General features: G+C 36.1%; 1 protein-coding gene across 2 annotated transcripts in view; it reads right to left on the bottom strand.

Moving 5' to 3' along the window:
- Positions 1 to 22,414, bottom strand: part of TOP2B (DNA topoisomerase II beta) — a 64,853-nt gene that overhangs the window by 13,425 nt on the left and 29,014 nt on the right. For both annotated transcript variants that reach the window (XM_065832334.2, XM_065832335.2), the window contains exons 9-23: positions 17,968 to 18,069; positions 17,749 to 17,886; positions 17,309 to 17,447; positions 13,058 to 13,215; positions 12,396 to 12,521; positions 11,425 to 11,535; positions 11,205 to 11,310; positions 10,901 to 11,010; positions 8,033 to 8,125; positions 7,824 to 7,938; positions 5,282 to 5,403; positions 4,323 to 4,471; positions 2,820 to 3,051; positions 1,108 to 1,242; positions 443 to 643 (exon numbers count right to left, since the gene is read on the bottom strand). In XM_065832334.2, coding sequence (XP_065688406.1) covers positions 443 to 643; positions 1,108 to 1,242; positions 2,820 to 3,051; positions 4,323 to 4,471; positions 5,282 to 5,403; positions 7,824 to 7,938; positions 8,033 to 8,125; positions 10,901 to 11,010; positions 11,205 to 11,310; positions 11,425 to 11,535; positions 12,396 to 12,521; positions 13,058 to 13,215; positions 17,309 to 17,447; positions 17,749 to 17,886; positions 17,968 to 18,069 — 2,037 coding nt within the window. The remainder of the gene's footprint in view (positions 1 to 442; positions 644 to 1,107; positions 1,243 to 2,819; positions 3,052 to 4,322; positions 4,472 to 5,281; positions 5,404 to 7,823; positions 7,939 to 8,032; positions 8,126 to 10,900; positions 11,011 to 11,204; positions 11,311 to 11,424; positions 11,536 to 12,395; positions 12,522 to 13,057; positions 13,216 to 17,308; positions 17,448 to 17,748; positions 17,887 to 17,967; positions 18,070 to 22,414) is intronic.

Raw genomic sequence — 22,414 nt, 5'->3', positions numbered from 1 at the left:
ATGTTTTCTATACCTCCTAACCTAAAATGGGATTTATGTTTGTAGAAACATTGGATCATTTAACTCTTGTTAAAGGATTGGAATTTCAAAAATGTAACATCTCAACTCAAAAAAATCAAATCTGGTTATAATATAGCAGAAAATTACTTGCATGATCTACTTTACATTAACCATTTTGGCTACCTCCAGAGGAAATTTTCAGTTACAAGAAACTAACCACCCTGAACCTGTCTCATTTGGTTTGAAAGATTCATCAGGACTAAAATGGATTTGCTGATCCATATTGACTTAATATTTGTCTTTACCACAATTTTCTACTGTTCAAGAAATTTCAAATACACAATCCACTGTTCAATATTAAGTACCAAAGTACACTACAAAAACATTTGAGTTTACAACAAGCAACTGTAGGGATTCTGATAGCCAAACGTTAAAAAGTTACCATAGAATTACAAGTAAGACTTGTTTGAAGCTTAAAGACTTTGTGCAATCCAGCAGCTTCTGCCTGTGCAAGTTTTTCTTCTGTCATCTTCACAACAAATTTCACAGTCGTATCAGTGTGGTATTCCTTATAGTCAGAAATTAATGCTGGGGTTTTTTCAGTGCCATTCAACATAGGTTCTAGAACCTGTTCTTTGTACACCTATTAGAAATAGGGTAGCAAAAAAAATAATTAAAAAACCCACTTCTTAAAATACCTAATTGCTTAAATCAACTGAACAATATAAGATTTCAAAGCTTTTTGTATCACATCTGATACCAGTTATAATTTACAGAACCAGTATAACCTGCAAAATGCAAGCCAAGACTAACACAAATAAAAGAGGCATGTTACAAGGACAGAAAAGTCAACTCAAAAGAAAAAGGGGATTACATATTGACTCAACAGGAGAAGCAGGTATTCTTTGTAGTAAGGACAGTAGATGGCACAAGTAGAAAATCACCTTCTGCAAAGGCACACAACAAAATGAAACCATGTTCCACTTCCATGTATGTATAATCATCAGAAATTGTGTTAAAAGTTCATCCAGACGTAGGATTAAACAATTTAATAAGAACTTTTCATTAGTTTTGGTTTTTATGTAAATATATTTCACTGTTACTTACCTGGGTCCATGTCCTTACAGGAAGTTCTGTAATTTCTACTGTGTTCCTGTCCACCACAAAAATTTCACCACTTACTACATACTGGTTTTGACCAAGTTCCTGAATAGTTCCTTTGAAGTTTTTGTAGTTTGGGAGCTGAAATTGCAAAACCCAGCAAAAGTGGTAATAATCTTCATAATAAAACATCAGAAAAATATTTGTTTCCCATACACCATACAGCTATCCCTTGATATTTCACTAATCCATCAACCATCCTCTCATGCCTGTGAAAATTTTAAGTCATAGGAAAAATACTACAGCAAAAACAGAACACACACATGCAAGTGACAGAAGCAAGTATCTTAACATCTACAGAGTAGATACGTGATTAAGAAGAAGCAGCTGAACCCAGTGAGGTGGTGGGGCTCTTGTGGTTTGTTTCTGTGTTTTGGGAGGTTTTTTGTTTTGTGGGTGGGTTGTTTGTTTTTGTTCGGTTGTTTGGGGTTTTTGTTTGTGGTTTTTTGTGGATTTTTTTGTTTGCCTTTTTTTTCCTTGTTTTTGTTTTGATTGTTTGTTTTTTCCTTTTTTTCTTTTTTAAAGAAAACTGCAAGCACAGATAAGGCATGACAGAAAGCAGATTAACACTCCAGTCTCACAATACCTTTACAGAAGTGGTGCTGCCTCCCCTCACCACTTTTTCATTCTTGTGCTGTTTGGCAAAGATAGTGGAACCCATCCAGTTTTAAAACTAACTAACAGGCTGGGAATTTTTTTTTTAACTGTATTGATTCCCTTATCCAGCTTACCATGCAGCCACAAACACATACCAGCACACAGAAATGAGCTAGATGGAGGCAGAACTGCCTCTTTCAACCACAAGTGAAGCTTCAATTGACTGTAAGAATACACACAAGGCCTAGGAACCCTAAAGGAAGGGCAACGGATTGGATTAATTAAAAAAAAAAAAAATTATTCATTATTCCCAAGAATTTGCAAAAGGAAATTCACTATTTCATAAAAATCGATATTGCACACTCAGTGAACTGTGATCTAAGTAGAGAAAAAAAGATGTTTCTACTTTTATTACTTGGTAAACACAGCAAAGTATCAATATCCATGAGCTGTAAAGGTTACATTATCTGTATTTCATCTGTTGGTTACAGATATTCTGGGTTCACCCAGGTATTCTTCCTGTCCAAATTTTTTTCAAGTATACACCACTTCTGAGAATTCTTAGAAAATCTGAAATAAAAGAATGGAAGCTAAATGCAGTTCAGAAGCTGCTGATTTTCTTGAACAGAGAAAATTATGAGCTATGCTTAAAGATATACACAAGAGAGTACAACTCAGCCAAGACAGAGGAAATGTTAAGTCTGGCTGAAGTTAAGCAGTAGTACCTCAAAAAGGAAAAAGTGGTACAACTTTTTATTCTACTGCCATGTCATCAGCACCTTGTAAGACTTGCAACTGTAAAGGTTTACAGTCAGCAGACTGAAGAAAAAGTCCTTTGAAATACTTGGAAAAATATAAATTGCAATGGTTTTGCTTCCAGGTAAACTGCCCAGCCTCATCCCAACAGTCAAGTAAAGCTCCTACACAAAATTACTGGGACAATCCAACTCAGACATTCCAACAATCAAGCATTTCTAGAGTGATATGAATTCATTTTGTAAATACAAAATAATGTTTTTTTAGCAAACATGTAAAATACCAGTGTACACTATTATTTTTACCATTGGGTGGGGATCTAAGCCATCCAGCATTCGTCTGACATTGTTTACAATCTCTCTGGTATCGTAGTTTGGAAGTTTGCAAGCCCATCCAGTACCAATTCCTTCAGCTCCATTTACTAAAACCATAGGAATGATGGGAATATACCATTCAGGCTCTACACGCTGGTTGTCGTCATAAAGGAATTTAAGCAAGTTGTCATCCACTGATGGAAAAAGCAGCCTTGCTAAAGGGCTTTAAAAAAGAAAAAGAAAACCGTTTAACTCGTGTCCAGCAAGTAAAGTACATAATGCTTTAACAGTCCATGCGTCCAGATATGATCTATTTGTATATTTTTCTCATGTCTTCCTTCCTCTTTCCAATTCTGAAGCTGAGAATACAATGTACATGTCTCCTGAGAAGAGGAAGTTCTTCCCAATGGAAGAGTGTGTTCATAACAGATGATACTTGTTTCCTTCAAAGCAACACATGTACATGGTGCACTAGTAATTGATGGCATTTAACATCTATAAAAATATAATTCTTTGAAGCATTCAGAACACACTGTGCAATGTGACAGTAGGTCATCCAGTAATAAAGCAACACAACATGCAGATAGTCGCAAAACTTGGCTGCTTAATTGTAGGCCTAGCAGTCTCTGAAAATACTACAGAGGCTTTACTGGTGACTACTATTTGCTCAGGTAGACCATTGTCCTCGGTTAATACAATTTCCACCCCTCACGCAAAAAGAAAAATGTACAAAACTAGGTTGCTACAGAAAGAACATATATGAGGGAGGCATTAAAACCTGATACATGATGTATAAAGCTTACAATTAGAAGAAAAGAAGAAATTACAAGGAGTTTTAGGAAAAATGTCAAACTGAAATCAGGAAATAAAAGAAGCAACATAACTTATAAAATACTATCATTTATGCTATGGAACACATTCTAACGCTTTGCACGCCAAATTGAATTTCAAGGTGTTAGCTGTGAAAAAACAGAATAATTAAATTAGGTCTTCATTATTAGTAATGTGTGTGTAATTCAGCTGGATATGAAGAAACTCATCCAAAAGCAAAAGAACCCATCACAACTTCCAAGTCTACGCTGAGCTGCAGGACTTATCACCAGGTAGCAATACACTTCTGTTGGGAAACTGAACAGATTTCACATTGAAATGGGAAACTGAAAGCTACTTCTGCAAGAAGTCACAATTTAAGATAAGTAACTATAATAATCTGAGTGCTCTACACTTTCAGTCTTCAGCCTTATGATTCCAACTTTAATTCCTCAAAAGCTACGATTCCCACAGTACTTCTGTGCACAGAAAATCATGCAAAAAAAATCCATGAGCAAGAACACACTTATAGATGTAAAGTGGAAGTTGAGCTTCTGCCAAAATATTCTAATCCTCCCTCATTCCTCTCACACGAAAAGAAAAAAAAAAAAAAGTGTTGTGAAAGGATTCATCTGATAACAAGGTTTTTTAAAAGCATGCATTTCGCTTTACATTTGTGTTTACCTTAACATGGTGAAAATGTAGCGAGGGCTGGCAGCATCCTTTCCACCATGAAGCCTGGTACCAAACTGACCAATAGGTTGTAGCAGATTCACATTGTTACTACCAACAAAGTTCTGAGCCAAGTTGACAATAGTCATCATTAATGCTTGCTGCAAGAAAATACATATTCATAGTAATAAGTATAAGAAGAGATAGTCTTTCCTAATCAGCCAATAAAATAAATTTTTAATTCCTCAAAATTGTGTGACTAACCTGAATTCAATTTCAAAGAAATTATAAACCTATTACAAGAGCTGCTGGCAAAACATAATGCTTCCTCTTCCATAGCCACACTGCCTTCTTGTTTTAAGCGTATTTACATTCTGTGCTCATGAAAACCCTAAGCTTCTCAATTTTTTCTAAAGCCCCTCTCTAGAGGAATGAAAGGAGTACAAACTGACTGTGCAAACTATTACTCATTGCTTTTAAAACGAGATAAGAAAGGATGGAGAGAGACTGTTAATATGGCAACTCCTGCTAAAATTTCAGATAAATAGAAACAAAACATGAGATAGAAACAATCTTAGTTCCAACAAAGATTCTTCTTGGTTTTGAAGAACAGTATATAATCTTCTTACCTTAAAAGACTATATTTCTTGTTTAAGACAAAAATTGTCCTATTTACATAGTTTCTATCTTCCTATGATTTGAGAATCTGGAAGTCACCCACATAATTAGCTATCTACCATTTTGCCACAACCCACAAACTATTTGGGATACACACTGAGCACAAAGACTTGGAAAAAATAGAAATATGCTGTCTTGTTAAGTTACATACTGTTTGGTTCATCTTCTTCAAAAGTAAATCTGTGATTAGTAGACTTATAGTCAATAGGTTTGCAATTTCAATACAATAAACATTCACCTAATATTTTATATAAGCTAAAAATCCTCATGACTTTACCATCTTTTGTACTCACCTCCCCATGGTGATAAGCTGACATTTCAGCAACAGAACCAGCCAACTGAGCAACCTTCACTTCACGTTTATCATTTCTCTTGAAGCAAGTAAATAAAACTTTGCGTTGCCCTGGTTTTAAACCTATTTAGAAGAATATCCCACTTTCAACACATACACAAACTTATGTTTTTAAGTAATAAACTTGTTTTGTCTTATCTTAATTTCTAATGTCTCAAAAGAAGCCTAAACATTAAACTAAAAAAAAAAAAATCACATTGCAATATTAACAAAATAACAAATTAGTATTTCATTTCTTGTAAAATAATAAAAAATATTTTACCCAACTGTAAAAGTTACCAGAAAAGTGGAAACAAAATCCTTTCAGCCAACCATAACTATGCAGCATAGAATCCATCATTCTCATAAATACCAACTTTATCCTCAGATAAAGGTTGTTTCTTTCCAGCCTCATCAGTAAAATCTTTTTCCCAAGAATATCAAAACAAATTTAGCAGTGACAACTGTAACTGTAGCTTACATATATATTAAAGCACTCTGAAATTTTATTTTTTGTGTGAAATTCTCAAATACTCCTTAAAATTCAACAAAAATATGTTATTTTTCTCTCTTTTAGATCTTTTAAAGAAAGAAGCCAGTCTCTTTGATCTGCTGATTTATTTTTATTGTTTAGGTACACTTTAAGTACAACATCTGTGTGGAAGGGATCACAACATTTTTTCTGCATGCCCTCTAGAACTGATAACCAGTGCTTAGGGTCTACTCAGCGCTTTAATTCACAAAAATTTCTGAAATGCACTAAACTATTGCTACCTGTTACTATTGCTAACCTGGTTCAAATGTAAGAGAAGGAAACTAATAAAAAAACACTGACTCCGATCTCTAAGTAATTGAAATACATAACATCCAATTTTATTTACAATGGGTCTGCATCATGTTTTCCTACCAAAAATCTATTGAGGATTTCTTAGAGGATTTCCTTAACACAGGAGAATCAACAAGGGGTAGAAGTGGTAAACAGTAACTATGAGAAGACAGCAAATATGTTCCTTCCTCTTCTTTTTTTTTTCTGAGATTTGCTACCAGACTAGCCTGTTATATATCACCCAATGATACTGAAGAAAATAAACAACATTGCTAGAGTACCATACCTGCTGAACAGTTCACATACCCATACCCAGAATGCAGAATTGCAGTCAAAGTTGGCAGAAACACTAATAGCAATTATACATATATGATTTGTGAACTATTACATGTACAAAACTGTACATACTAGATGTGTATAATGTATATTACATATTAGAGTGTTATATATATGTGTATCACTGATAGCAACTATATATACACATAATATACATACATTCTGTTTCATACACACATAAAAATATATAAATAAATAAATATGTTCCCTACTCGTTTTCTTACACTTCTGTAGACACAATCTTAGAGTACTTCAAATGAACAGTTATCTACTGCGAGTTCACTCTTTATTTTAAGTTTCAGTAAAACCATTCTGCTGTTTCTGAGAAAGCAGTCAGGGTAGAGTATGTTTTAAAGAACAATGACCCTTTGAAACATGCAGCTCTACGGAGAATCTTGCTCCAGAGCAATAAACTTTGAAATGCTTGCATAGAGACTGCCAGTCAATCCAAGTACCCAACTATGCAAGGAACTAAGTCTGGAGAAGGTGAAGCAGAGGCTGACATTCTTTGATTCCCTAGAGATGTACCTGTATGCTTAACCAGCCTCATTCTGCAGCAGAGCTGGACATCCATCCAACCAGGAAGCTACTACCCCTATCCACCTGTGAACTATCCCACTTTCTCATCTAAAATGTAAAAAGCTCTTGCTGCACGAATATTTTGACAGGAGCCTGTAGTGACAAGAAGGCTGACCACCTTCACTACAAAAAATGCACTTGAAAGTGGAGATAAATGTGGGGTTTTTTATCCGTGTGAAATCTCAGGGCCTTTTTTTCTTTATCTTAGTAAGCATATGCATACTGTCAATAATATAGGCAGAAATTCCTGCTCATGTTGTCTGCAGATAGTTTTACAAATGAAGCTGTAGTGTAGCAAGCTGCTTCTCTAATGCTCACACTATCGCAAGGAGAGACTTAGCAAACCTGATTGACAGAACTCTAACAAGATTACAGGAAAAGTCAGTAACCACTAAAACACTGCCTGTGGCATAAGACTGAAGGGAAAAAACATTTGCATATTCATCTGCGCTCACCTGCCGACTTGAATTTTAATTATTTTGAGTACTTAAAAGACTTGTTTTCTCTGACAGTTTGATTAGAAACAAAGCACTTGCATGGTCTAGGGAATAGGTCTGGTTAAGTAAAAAGGCTGCACAGGAACAGCTCAGACTTCTTCACAGAAGAAATACGGCAATTCTTTAGCATATGTATGATAACAAACAAAATATAAAAGTTCTTCTTTCTCTACTTGAACGCATTGATTTGCAATACAAAGCACAGGCTGAAAAAACAACAATAAAAAAGGAATGTTCCAACAAATCTTAATGAATTATCAGCTTACCATCAACAAGGGAAGGAATAGATCTCTCATTGTCTGAATTTGAGAAAAGGATCAACTCCTTGTTAATGAAGTCATTGTAAGTCAAATGTTTTGTTGCTGTACCATATAAAAATTGCTGAAAAAAAACACATACATTATTCATTCAATACAAAAACTACATTACATTGAAAGCTCACCCACCAGATTTATTACCATTATTTAGGACTCACCTCGGGAAGGCCATGTAGCCGACGCTGTCGCCTATCCTCCATGAAGTTTGTTAACCATTCTTTTCGGTCATCAATCTTCTTCTTACTGAAGGCCTGAAAAAATTCCAAGTACGCTAAATTATCAGCCTATATGTGTTTCTGTAAATGTACTTTACTTTAGTCAGAATTTTAAGTGTACTGCACCATCTGATGAACTGTTCAGTAATGCTTACTTGGACAAGATAATCCACATAACTAATGTTTACATTTAAGCAGCAGTACAAGCATATGACCTTTTGGACATGGTTACACAAGGTTTTTCAAACTGACAGATCTCTCACTGACAGTAATTTAGGTTTACATTATTTTCCTGAAATCTGTAAATACTCAGACAAATCTTAACATTCTTATTCCTCGCTTCACGTCAGAGTTGTCCTTTGATACAGAAATTGAAAGGTGTTGGGATCCTTCCCCAAATAATTTTAATGTTGGGTTCATCATTTAGACTGAATTATAACCAGCTGTCATCAAGAAAATTAACTGAAGGTATTAGAAAAAATGCTCCACTCTTCTTGTCCTCTCCATGCCCTCTTTGCTCTGTCAGCCACAGAATGCCAGTAATTTGTAGCTGTTCTTGAGTGGCTGGCTCTGGTCCTCTTAAATGACAACTTGACAAAATTGACACTTCATGAAAAGACTAAGCCGGAATTTAGGTCTGCTGACTGAGAGCCTTAGTCTTCATGATGATAAGGCATCACTTTAGAGCAACAACTTATCACTGCAAGAGAGACAGGAATGTTCTCAAAGACTGTCCTGTTACAGAAACAGAGTTCCCCTCCAGTGAGTTTCTTCTCCAGAAGACTGAGAAGAATACATAAAATCTGAATCTGTGGTTTAAACAGAATTTCAACTACTTTGGTAAAATTTTATGAGTTATTGAAGTATTACCTCTTTTTTCCTCAAGGAATAGCATATACAGACTCCATCATGTCCCAGTTTCAACCATTCCCCTGCATAAAACTATAGCCAGCAGCACTATCTTTTTTAAAGGACTCTACCTGGAGCATTCCAAGAGAGCTCAATGAGTAGTTTCATTTTCTTGGAGACCATGGTATTACATAATGAACAGTAAACCTTAGTAACTTACTCTCTGAGAAAGGGACTAAATGATATCAACCTGTTTTGCATTGGATTGACTTCCTTTGTGAACAAAGCTTGACAATTCACAAAGTCAGACATCTGAATGCTTAAGATTAGGCTTCTGTAAAAACACAACTGAATTCTTACAATTTTCTTCTGGGTCCCTGCAGTGTAACTATAGTTTTTCTGGACTGCTGAACTGACAAATGACCAAGAGCTAAATCAGCATAAAAATTATTTTAATAGACCCAAATTAGAATTAATAGAACAAAAAATTTAATAAAAATTATTCTTGAATAAAAAAGGTTTTTTTCTTTCTCCACTTAAAACTGTTATTCTAAGACTGCATTTTCTAGCAAAAGACTTCTTCAGATTGCTGAAGGATTTCCTGCATGAAATAATTTTGTTTTCCTTGATTACAGTTATCGCGAGGCCCAGTAGGGGCTATAATCTTACACCACCTATGCCCAGAGGTAAACTCAGGGCTGGGATTATAGCTATAGGCAGGAGGCGAGGAGTAGAAGCCAAACTGCTGTTAACAGCTCCAGTACTAGTCAGTAGCTGTTGCCAGTGTTACAGTTATGAGTAGCTCGAACCCAAACTGACAGAATACCATTTTAGATAACAGTGAGGACCAGCTGTAACAGGCTATATGGCCCCAGATACCAGCCTGTATATGGGGGTCTATTTGCAGAAACAGAGCTCAGAATTTTAATGAGGGAGTTCAGGGTCTCTCCACTAATTGGTCTAATGTATATATACAGACTCCTTTTCCATCTAGATGAACACATTTCTCTGGGATGGGGAACCACGTACATGGATTGTATTTAAGTGCATCTTTGACAGAAATAAAATGAGTGGTACAAATAACTTCTGACACATCAGGCTGGTTTTCTTGAACAGATACCTACTGTATCTTTCCGCTAGTAAAAACACAGCATTTTACTAGATCCACAATATAAGGAAAAAGTTGTTTTGTTTAAAATGGATATTTGCCCATTTTTTTTTCTCTCCTAACCCTTTTTCTCTATAATATCACCTACAATTAAAATAGTGAATTAAAGTAGATAGAAGGTGAAACATTTCTTGACAAAGTAGTTTATTTCCAGACAGTATATCCTTTATATTTCCACAAGCTCTCTTTGAAACACAAGTAATTTTCGGCACGCAACTACGTAAAAGATTTCAAATTCAAATATGTAGAACACATGTATGAATACACATATGCCACACTGATGTCTTCAATTAATAAACAGTATTTATCTGATCTTACTTGCTCGGTAACGAAATTCAGATCTCTAAGTGGATGTGAAACATCATTTGTTCGGGCTCCATTGCCATACTGAGAATACTTTTTTACATGTCTGTCTTTAAAAGCAAATCTGAATATAAAGTCCCTTGATATCCACACCACACAAAACTGATCAAAGCTACTAAGCAGAAGGTAGATATGATTTTGTAGTGTGGACAAAGCTCTTATTCCAAAATTGAAAATATTTTCTGACAGCTTCTTTCTCCTCAAAAATATTTTTTTCCAGTTAATTAAAAAAAAAAAAAAAAGGGAAACAACAGGCAAAGAAAAAAAAAAAAAACAACACCATACCCAAAACAAAACAACCCCATCAGAAACCAACCAACCAAACAAAAAAAACCCAAACAACAAACTGTTAGGACTACCTCTCATGTGACACTTTCAGTAAGCAATGGAAACTACAATGTATCATATAGAAGCACTTTTCTAGTTCTTACCAGCGTAATGGCAGCATCATCTTCAGGACCAGCATATCGAAATAAGATCCGATGTCTCTCCATGTCAGCAAAATATTCTTTTGCTTCTTTAGCAGTGCTGGTACCCAAACCTGTACAATAAAAAAAAATGACTCCATATTCAAAATCTAAATTTTATTCTTTTACCCCTTTTATTTTACTGGGAATATTATAAAATCATTAGAGAAAATACTATCATGAAAACAGCTACAAATAAAACTTCATAGCACCCATTGATTATGTATTTTTAGATTGATGAGGTCCACTTATTTGTTTTTAAACAAACCTTTGTAGTATTTTATCTTCCATGCTTTATGATTCTCCATATGTTTCTTCCACTCATCAAATTCAGGAATACTATAGAATGAAAGTTCTTGCTTATTTTTGCTTGCCTTTAAAAAAAAAAGACAAAAAACAAACAAACAAACAAAACACAAAAAAAACCCTAATCAACTTTTCTGTTGCATCATAAGTAATAAATGAAATCTCATTAATAGAACACATACCTTTACAATAGGAGTGATGAATTCCTCAAGAAACCCATGTTTCAACAGTGATGGCCAATTGTGATGAATAAAATTGATCAACAAACCTTTTATGTGAGATCCATCCTGATCCTAAATCAAAACATTAAAACATGAGGTAATCTTACAAAATGTCGGATCTCCCAAAACCACCAAAAAAACCCACTCACTGCCCTCAATACATCAAAACAATGTCTGTTGACAGAAAACATAGAAGGGAACAGTTAGTTTTAATTTGAATTCCAAACTGGACCTGGGTATAAAAAAGCCACCTGTGAATGGCACTATCCCTGAGCTAATACATCAGTTCTTCCAAGACAAGGGCACAGTTGAAACCCAAAGGATTCTTTGCCTGTGGCATGACTTCTTTGTGAGCTAGACAGCTCTCAGACACTATGGGGCTGAATCTTTGTGGAAGAAAGCCACAGCTTCCTAGCCCACAGCTCTCATTGGCGTTAAGATGCTTGATAGTTCAACTTGTCTGAGAAAAAATAACAAAGTTTCACAAGTATCGAAAGCGTAGGTTTCCTAGACTTTTAAATCTGAACAACAGACACACGCTTAATGATTATTATCCAAACATTAGTGCCTGAATTCCAGTATCTCCCTGACTTCCCAGCATTACTACCTCATCTACTGTTCCATTTTGTACTTACTTTCAATATATTTTTGAGTTATCAAAAGCATTCTTGTTTACATATGTTTTTTATTATTACTCTGGCATCTCTGCCACTGTGCAGCAAAGTTCATTTTTTCATTTGGAGTAACCGAAACAACACAGAAATAAATTGTTCCCATAAAGAAAGCTCATACATTAGAGATTCCCTCTGAATAAATCCATATTGTCATAACACAGAGGAAGGTTATAATGCACAAAAATGTAACCTACCGCATGGCGGCAAAACACATTTTAAGAAGCTCTGTATATTAAAACCTGTGAATTTCAGACTAACCTGATCTGTCATGATCATAATTTTTCCATATCTCAAACTTTTCAGAGATTCTGGATCTTCATAGCTTTTCTTGTACTGTAGTCCAACTATCTTGATTATGTTGTTTATTTCTGCATTTTCCATAATCTGTATTTTAAAAAAGATATCTTCACAGTCAGTGTTAAAAGCAGAAATTCAGAAACATCCCATTTTAGCTGAGTTTTATAGCCATTTTTTCAATGCACCCTACCTCAACTTCAGAATCTTTTTATTCCCAGTCCCCTTGCAGCCTTCACACTTGTAAATATTTCTTCTGTATATGTAAGTTCTCAAGACTACACCACTCCATTTCTGCTCTACAGCCAGAGCCCATTGGATCCAGAAGGCGGGGACAAAAGTTTGTGTAACAAAAAGTCATCTCACAAAACTGTCTTCTCTTTCCACTGTTACTAAGAGCATCTGCGACACAACTCTTATTACAGACTAAGTACAAAGGACAGTAGAAGTAATGCAATGGGGTAATGCTGCTGCTGCTGCTTTACAGTAGCTGGTACTTCATGAAATCCCAGCCACAAGCTTTTAATGAAAAAAAAATATTAAAATATGAAGATCCAATCCTAGAAATTAAAAATAAACGGGAGACATCCATTTGTCAGCTAAAAGGAGATGACAAGACTACTTACCTGTTTGTGAGAAGCTTCTCGAACATTGAGAATTTTACCCCTGAGCGGGAATACTCCATATCTGTCTCTACCAATAACACCTAAGCCAGAGACGGCTAAAGATTTGGCAGAGTCTCCTTCTGTTAATATTAATGTGCAATCCAAGGAATGTTTGCCACCTGAAGTCCAGGAAGAAGTAGAAGTAAGCCAAAAAAAAACAGAAAAGTGTAACTTTCAAACTCAAATAACAGAAATACAATTGAATCAGTTGTTAATACTCTACATCAGGTAATTTAAATAGGCTGAATTTCTATTTTTAGGGATGGCCCTCCGCATCCTTATCAATACACTATTGATTGCTATGGACAAGGAGCTAAATAGACAAAATAGGATGCAATGGTGATGTATCTTACATAATGGTCCCCACAAGTCAGCTCAAAAAGAAAAGACAGATTGCTTTTGAACCTTTACCATTTCATTTTTCTAGTTGCTAATTTCTTATATACGTTACACATGCCTTGAGTTATATACAAGAGTTATTTCCCATTCTGCATTTTCCCTTTCTTCAGAGTGAATTTTCATAAGTAATTAAATTACATTTTTGAGGGGGTTCTTTTTTTACTGTCAATTGGCTGAAGCCAGGCAACTGTAAGAACTACTTGACAGAAAAGCTCTAAAGACCAGAACATTTACACTTATTATACGCTCTCAGAAATTTCTTGAACAGAAAAAAAATCTTTATTAATAGTGTGATTTTGATTCTACAAGACACATTGTATTTCAATGCCTGTGTGTCCAGTGTGCTCAAAACTGGCATGACATGTCTGTTCTGTTCATTACAACTGTAATAGTTGAATAAATGTTCTAAATAATAAGCAGGTTCAAAAAAGAACCTACCCTTTTCAAGGGTAAAAATGCTCATTAAGCAGTTTCGTTATTTTATCAAGGTCAAGTGGTAGGAAAGACAGCAAAAATCTTCAAGGTGGTTGAGTTTCACCCACTCTTAGTAAGACAGTTTCGCATATATTGGCATGTAAAATAGGTACCTTCATTTGCCTTTACCTGGTAGGTAAAACCAACCCTGCACTTCCTATTACACAGAACTTACATTTAACAGCTTTGCTCTTCTGAATCAGACATATGATTTAATATAATCTAAATTAGGCAGCTATTCACACTGTATAAAAGGGTGTCAATAGCTACCATGCTGTCAGGAAGGTGGGACCCAAATACCAAGAAGAATACTAGTCTGCTGTTTTAGAATATATAAGAGCCTAAATGAACTGCAGAAAACACATCCGAATGTCATCCAGGTGCACTTTCTTCTGGAATGGATGCAATCATTAGCAATACATTTCATGGAAACACAATGTGCCAGGTATTTTCCTGAACACAGCTCTAAAGAACTAAAACAGAAAACTACATGAACTGGGAGGTTCAAAGAACGCTTTTATGCTTCACCAGATTTAGTAATCTAGCTGCTCCTTTACAATCCTATATTCGTATTCCTGGTTCTTTATTTTTCATTTCATTTCTAGCCCTTCTCCTCTAACAAGCCATAGAAATATATATATACACCTTACCAAGATCTCAAGAAAGTGTGAATTATCAGGAATAGGACTCAGTACCTCCTTCTTTTCAGTGGGAGAGGAAATCTGCAGCAAGTACATTACAGTACAGATACATTTCTCTCCTATTCCTAAGCATTAATTGGTATTGATTCAAAAACTCAGTGGTATCTGGAACCCAAGAAACCTATGGATGCTGGACCTCAGTTAAAAATTCACTCCTGAAGTAAAAATAAAAGCTAAAAATGACAGGGAGAATTAAAGCCAGATGGTTCTGTGGCCAGACACTATTCCCTCCCAGCTGCACTGGACTACTTCAGTCCAACAAATGGCACCCGCTATTAGAAACCAAAGCCGAACCTGCTCCCTCATCTGCAAACATAAGCACCCTCTAGGGTGCTTATGGAAGTGCAGTTCCTAGGATCCTTACAAATATTTATTTGTCCTGAAACACAACTACATCAAATAAGACTCCTATATTTTGCTGCCAGATTACAGATAATCTCTGTGTGAGATGTATGGAATGTCCTGAAGCAATCTCACTGAAACTATCTCCTCATGCACCAGTTAAACTTTTTCTCCACCTTATGTGGAGGTCTGAAATTATTTTGAAAAGACTATTCATAACTGTGTAACTCTTCATAATATGCTTAGTCACGTGCACATTCATGGCAAACATCCATATAGCAAAGAGCTGAATTTTTTGGACCTAGAAGAATTGATTATCATTTCTCAAACACAGAAAGAACATGTGTAGCCCTTACTTCGCCTGAACTAAGAATCCCCATCGTTTCTTTTAAGATCCCAAAGACAAAAAGAAACATTGATAGTTCCCTAGCGTGTACTTTAAAGAATTTCCATTACACCAGCACTTCCTTTTCCCTTATGTTAAGAAACATCAAGTTTTCAGTCAGATGCAGTCACCAGCTAACAAGCAACAAACACACATGCTCAGCCATACTGGAGTAAGTCTTCTGTATCACCTTCTGCCCTTTCTCAATTAAAGGAGCTTTTTATTGAGATCAGAGGTCCTGATTATAATACTAGCTTACTTCTTGTGCAAAAGGAACAAAAATTTCCTATTGATTTTCAAGAGCAAACAAATTATCCATATGGTACCTTCAGTCTCTAGAAAGAAAGGACTAAAGAACTTTTTACTAAATGTATTAGTTGTGATCCTCCAACTTAAAACATCTCTGTCAGAATATATAAACACTTCAGAAAGTCAGGCCAAGTGTGAATTTGACAACAAACATTGTATTCAGAAACTGAATGCCTCTCTGCCTTCCTGAGGGCCCACCCCAAATGTGTAATGCCTTCAATGTGAAAAATATAGCATGTTCCAGATCTTCAATAAACCAATACCTGGGTAAGTCTCCTTGGGAGATGCAGATTTCCTGCTCCCCATACAAGACTAAAAGGCAGTAGAGAAATACCAGGGTAATAGGGATCCAAGCCATGGGAAACTTTAAGCATTGGTGCTGAGCCCAGATTAATCCCTACATGCTTTCTTAGCTGAGGAAGTTTCAGGGTGAAAAGCAATGTAATATTTTATTAGATCCCCTGTTCGAGGTTCTTCCATCCCTTCACCCATAGTTAAAAAAACTGACTAAGAAGTGATTTTGAAGCCCAGTCTCTAAAGCTGAGCTAAAACAGAACTATGAAGAAAGTGTATCCAAAATCATTAGTGATGTTATTTATGAGCACTAGGCTTGACATCCATAAAAACACAGCATTTCTCCAAGCGCATGATCTTATAGGCATGAAAAATACCAGGAGCATGCATCTGACTAAGGAATACAAATTCCACAGGCAAACAAAAGTTAAAGGAGACACGATTATCAACTTTTGAGGCAAAATATGACATCTGAATAACTGGAAAAATAATACAATACTGAAGAAAACTTAATAATAAAAAAAAATAACCCGAGTTCAAGAAATCAAAAAGAAAGGGAGGAAAATAAAATGGAACTCACTATCTCACCAAGTCATCTTTGACTTGAACACTTGAAGCTGAAAAAAAAAGCCTCTTTACCATCCTTACGTGCTTTTACCTAGTTAACCCATTCACCTACTTCACTGCAATTTCTCTATGTTTACTTAATGTAAGGATGTATTAAAAATCAAGTAACATTAACATAGACTGGCAACATTTCAAGCTCTTTAGTCATATGTGCCCCTCAGGTAATTCAAGGACAACTCCCATCCCATTGCTATTGGCACAAAGATTGCCAGCTGATCCTGATTCTTATCTGTGCTGGGAAGCACGCCAGCAGAGATTGCCAGTTCGCCCTATATCCCCAGACAGTAACCTAATGGCATTTAAAGTCTCATGAAAAAAAGTCTCTTGACCCATTCCCTCAGGTCTCCACACCATCTGATCTACTTCCTATAGCTTGTGACCCTATAAAGATTCTGATCTTTTTATATTAGAAAGGTCAAGACTAGCCACCTCCAAAATAGAATACTGGTAATACTATTTAGCTGGAAAACACAATTAGAAAACACACACTCTTTCAATATGGAATTAGACTGCCACTTCTGTTCAGTATTATTAATTCTCTACCCTAGAGAGGACAATGTTCCTAATATCAAACTCACCATCACACTTTAACTACAGCTCTAGAGAGTTTAGAAAACTTGAAAGATGATGTCTGTGAAAAATCTATGAAATGTTAAAGACATTAAAAATAAGTGCTCTTACCAGCATCATTAGCGTCATCCAGTTTCGGAATGCCCTTGATTTTACTGTGTTTCACTGATGAACATTTTTTGTTCAGCTGAGTTTGTGCCTTAAATTTGACCCAGTTCAAAATACTCTCTATAATACCACAGTTGGAGGCCTATAAGCAACAGATCAGAATTGTGGATGAGAAAAGTAAAGCTTCACACAGTAGACTCTTATCTTCCAATTTTAATTCGCTGATCTAACACAGTTTCTCAATATCCTCTGAATTTTAAAAACTGCTATGTACACAAGGCCAGAGAATGAACCAAAGTTCCTCCACCCCATTTTCATAGTATGATAAATGTCACTAGGGTATCATAATGCACTAATTATTCTTCTACTACATAACATACATACACTTGATCCAGTATGTCAATTCCTGCTTCACAGAAATGTAAAAAATACTCTTTACTTACTGCTTTAAAAAACTTCTCGGATAGCTGGCACTTGGACCCAAAACTTTTAGGCTGCAATGTCATGTTTTCCTTTGTCTGGGAATCAAATGATGGGTTTTCAATCAAGCAATTAACAAAAACCCATATATGATTCTTCACCTGTTGAAAACATAGAAACCAATTTACTCAACAAAATTACCACATCCATCTCTTTCAGTATTTTTGTATAAAGTTACTTGCCTGAAATGGTTTCACAGAAACTCCAGCTTTATTCTTCTTTTTCACCACTTCTATCAGTTTGCCCACAACCTGATCCACCACATAATCAACGTGCCTACCACCCTTAAAAAGGGAAGAAGAAAAAGGAAAAAAGAACAAAACCATTTAATTTTCTAATAACTTTTAGCCTTATTAACAAAGTTCTGTACTGATACTTAAATTTGAAAATCCATGCACGTTATGCTGCAGCATAACAAAGGAAAAATTGTTTTTCATGTCATTCAGTTGTCATACAAGTGAGGATGATAGATATTACAGGGAACAGAAGAAGCACGACATCTTTCATTCAATGTACAGTGGTAGACTTCAAATGTACTTGCTTACACCTTAAGTATATGGCAGATCTGAACATTACTCTGTAGCACTGGGACGGTACCTTCAACACTACATGGCTGTGAATAGGTAGCTTTTTAACATGCAGATGAATAACCTTGAACTAAAAACACCACACATTCATTCATCAAATTAAATGTTTCCTATTTGGTTCATTAAAAAAATTCCAAGAGTTCACCCTCAGATATACAGCACCCATGCCTATTCCTTCTCAAAAGTCATCTCGCCTTTTCTTAGTTGTGTTTACAGAACTCTAAATAAACACTATTAGCATTCTTTGCTAGCCTTGGACTTCTATTAGGGCAAACAGAGAGCAAACTGCAAATAGCCAACCACAAGACCCAGAAAACTCTAGAAGAACAGAGCAAGATAATCTTAGGGAGATAAAACAGTTCTCCTTAAAAATCACCAGAGGCTAAACCTGCTCCAAATCCATACCTGATGTAGCAACAGGAGCTACATAACAGAGCATGCAGTTAAGCATGGACTGGCAAACCAACCCCTTAGGAGACCACAGGGCAATAACTTGTAGCTACATAATCATGTTGCCACCTGTCTTACAGCAAACAAGAGCAGTCAGCTGGAGTCTCATAGAATTACTGGCCAAATGAAGAGGAAAAAAAAATGGCATATAAGCAATTTCTTGTATCATCAGAGAGGGGAAAAAAAAAAAGTCTGCTGCACTGTAAGAGCTGAAAGTGAAACTTTCACAGTGCCTGTCACAATTCTTTACTTTGCCCTAGAAAACAGAGGGACTCTTGAGTACTGGTTATCCTTGCTTAAGGCCTTTCCAACTGGACATTTCAAGTGAAGCTATTATTGCGAGAAAACTTTTGGTGGAGGTAAAGTATTCATAGTTGGGACGTGAACCCTAGTACAACAAACCCTGAGGATGAAATACTTATGTACTTAGCCTTTGGAAGTAGTAAGTCAGAAAAATTATCTTTTTGAAGCCATATATAACTCATGCTTTGCAATATGGTAGGGAGATGAAAATACCTCCTATTTTTTATGTTTAAATTGCATTTTTACCACTGATGAAATTCAGTCTAAACACAGAAGCACTAAACATTTGAACACCTTCAGACAGTGCCCCAAAGCTCCTATTACCTACTTTAACTACTCTCTGAACTTAAAAGCAGATAAAAAGGAAAAAAAGAAAACAAAACAAAAACAAAAAAAAAGGGCAACAAAAAACCAAACCAAACCAAACAAAAAAACCCTCCAAAAACAACACAACCGCAAACATACTGCTAGGCGACAAGCAATTTTGAGATTAAATTGCTTGGAAAATAAATGCATTTCACATAAGCTTTCTAGGAAAACATGTCTATTATAGATATATTACATGTTAACAATGACTACTGATTTACATGTGTAAAAGAAATCTAAAAATTATGGAGTACATTCTATAATGCAGAATGAAGTAATCTGAATCAGAACAACTAGTAAAGACTAGACTAGAGGAGAACATTTCAGTAGGAAGGAACCTACGACAATCATCTAGTTCAACTGCCTGGTCACTTCAGGGTTGACCAAAAGTTAAAGCATGTTGTTAAGGGCATTGTCCAAATGCCTGTTCAACACTGACAGGCCTGGGCCATCAACCACATCTATTGGGAGCCTGTTCCAGGGTTTGAACACACTCTCAGTAAAGAAATGTTTCCTAATGTCCAATCTAAACCTACTCTGGGGCAGCTTTGAACCACTGCAATGTGTCCTGTCACTAGATACCAGGGAGAAGAACTCAGCACCTCCCCCTCCAGTTCCCCTCCTCAGGAAGCTGCAGACAGTAATGAGGTCACCCCTCAGCCGCCTTCTCTTCAGACTAGACAAACCCAGTGTCCTCAGTCACTCCTCACTCACACACGTGCCCTGCAGTCCCTTCACCAGCTTTGTTGACCTCCTCTGGATGCATTCAAGGACCTTCACATCCTTCTTAAATGGTGGGGCCCAGAACTGCACACAGTACTCAAGGTGAGGCTGCACCAATGCTGAACAAGAGCAGGAAAATTGTCCCTTTTGACCAACTGGTTCTGCCATGTTTGATGCCCCCCAGGACAAGGTTTGCCCCCTTGGCTGCCAGGGCACACACTGGTGGCTCCTATTGAGCCTGTTGCCGATCAGCACCCCCAGATCCCTTTCCACAGGGCTGCTCTCCAGCCACTCCCCTCCCCGTTTATACTTGTCCCCAGCACTACTCCATCCCAGATACAGAATCCAGCATTTTGACTTGTTAAATTTCATCCCATCCACGATTGCCCAATGCTCCAGTCTATCCAGATCCCTCTGCAAGGCCTCCTGCCCCTCAAGAGAGTCAATGGCACCTCCCAGTTTCCTATCATCAGCAAACTTGCTCACAGTACATTCAACTCCTGCATCCAGACTGCTGATAAATACATTGAACAGGACTGGCCCTAGAACTGAGCACTGAGGGAACACACTAAACAAGCACAAACTTGTATCACTGATAAAACATTCCAGATTAGGAAGGGCAACGAGTATTTGAAGGTAGGTGCCCTGTTGTCTTATAGGGAAAAATCACTACTGAAATTGTCTAAACTAATAGCAATAAATACGTTTAAATTATTTACAAGTCCAAGGTGACACACTTCCCTTACAGTCAAAATAGAAGGCTTTCTTCAGAAGTATGTCAAAAATAGGAACAGTCCTAAAGCCCTGGGTATCTAAAAACTGTTTGTATTTTTGATTATTCAAATGCTTTGCTTTAAATTTATAGACAAAAAGGTACAAATAATAAAATGCTAAATTCTAGTGGCTGTTATACAAAGTTCATAATACTCTGACTAAAATCTATTATCCTGTAACAAAGAATGAAGTGATTTTGGCCATATCGTATACAATTAAACCACTCCTAACTCAATGCTCAATATTTTACACAGAAGATCACCCTTGCTTAATACCAATTAGTGCCTTAGAAAAACACAGACTAAATGATGGTTGCTGTTCGGACCAATTTGCATTAGGACAGACAAAATAAAGAAAAATACATCTATGCAGACATTCATCATAGATAACAAGCAGAAAACCCTATTTCTTTAAAGCTGTTTTAAAAACAGAACCTAGAAGAAAAAAGTTTTTGATGGGTAAAAGGAAGTATAGGATAGATAAGAAGTAAGACAGGCAAAAAAACAAAGCCAAGAATAAACAGCAGCAAAAAAACAAAGAGGAAAAGTATGAACTAACAACCAAATCCCAAAAGTTTTAAGGCGAAGTATGCATCTGAAAAGACTGAAGATGATGTAAAGTGGTTGAATTGATGGGAGATAGTAGCTGTGTTCTCAACTTCACTCAGAAAGTAGAGACGAAAATAAAAAAGAGAGCAGGTACGAAAAATAGCTTAAGATGATAAGTATTATTAGTCATAACGAAAACCAGTACTTGTACTTCAAAGAAACCATCTATGCTTTCTGTCAGTCTCTAGAGTCACCTACTAAACAGCAACACAAACCACTAGTGTGTTTTAGAAGCACCATACATAAAACTAGGTTTTCATCGCATTTCTTCTTAAACACAAACAAACAAGCAGAAATCCAAACCCAACCCTGAAACACCAAAATTAACACACAACATGTTTTATTCACATCTGGATGACAGTTTCAGCATAGGAGAATTCAAGTGAAAGTTGATACGTCAACATCCTATCACTTTAAAGAAAAAGAAAACCATTTCCAAACTGTAAAGAAAAGCTATAACAGGAAAACATCAAATTGCATGTTTAAAAACAGATTCTGCATTGGAATGGCAATTATAAAGTGCATTACTTTTACTCATCACATTACTAGAAACTTACGGTTACAGGAATATGTCAGTAAATGTTTATATTTACAACGTTAGTAATATTTTGTTTTCAATTTTAGCATCTCGAATATTTTGCTAAAACTAACAACTGACACATCAAAAATAAGCTACTTACCAGCAATTCTTGTTCTTAAAATACATTAGTTACTATAACAGTTCCCCATTCCTGTGTCCATTCTTAGTGTGTAGCATTGAGTGAGGGATGTTCAGAGCTCAAAGTTGGGAACCTTTCAAGCATCTCACCAGTAGGTGG

This window comes from Patagioenas fasciata, chromosome 2 (assembly GCF_037038585.1).
Source record: "Patagioenas fasciata isolate bPatFas1 chromosome 2, bPatFas1.hap1, whole genome shotgun sequence".
NCBI classification, from domain to species: domain Eukaryota; kingdom Metazoa; phylum Chordata; class Aves; order Columbiformes; family Columbidae; genus Patagioenas; species Patagioenas fasciata.
This window is presented reverse-complemented; position numbering and strand designations above follow the sequence as displayed.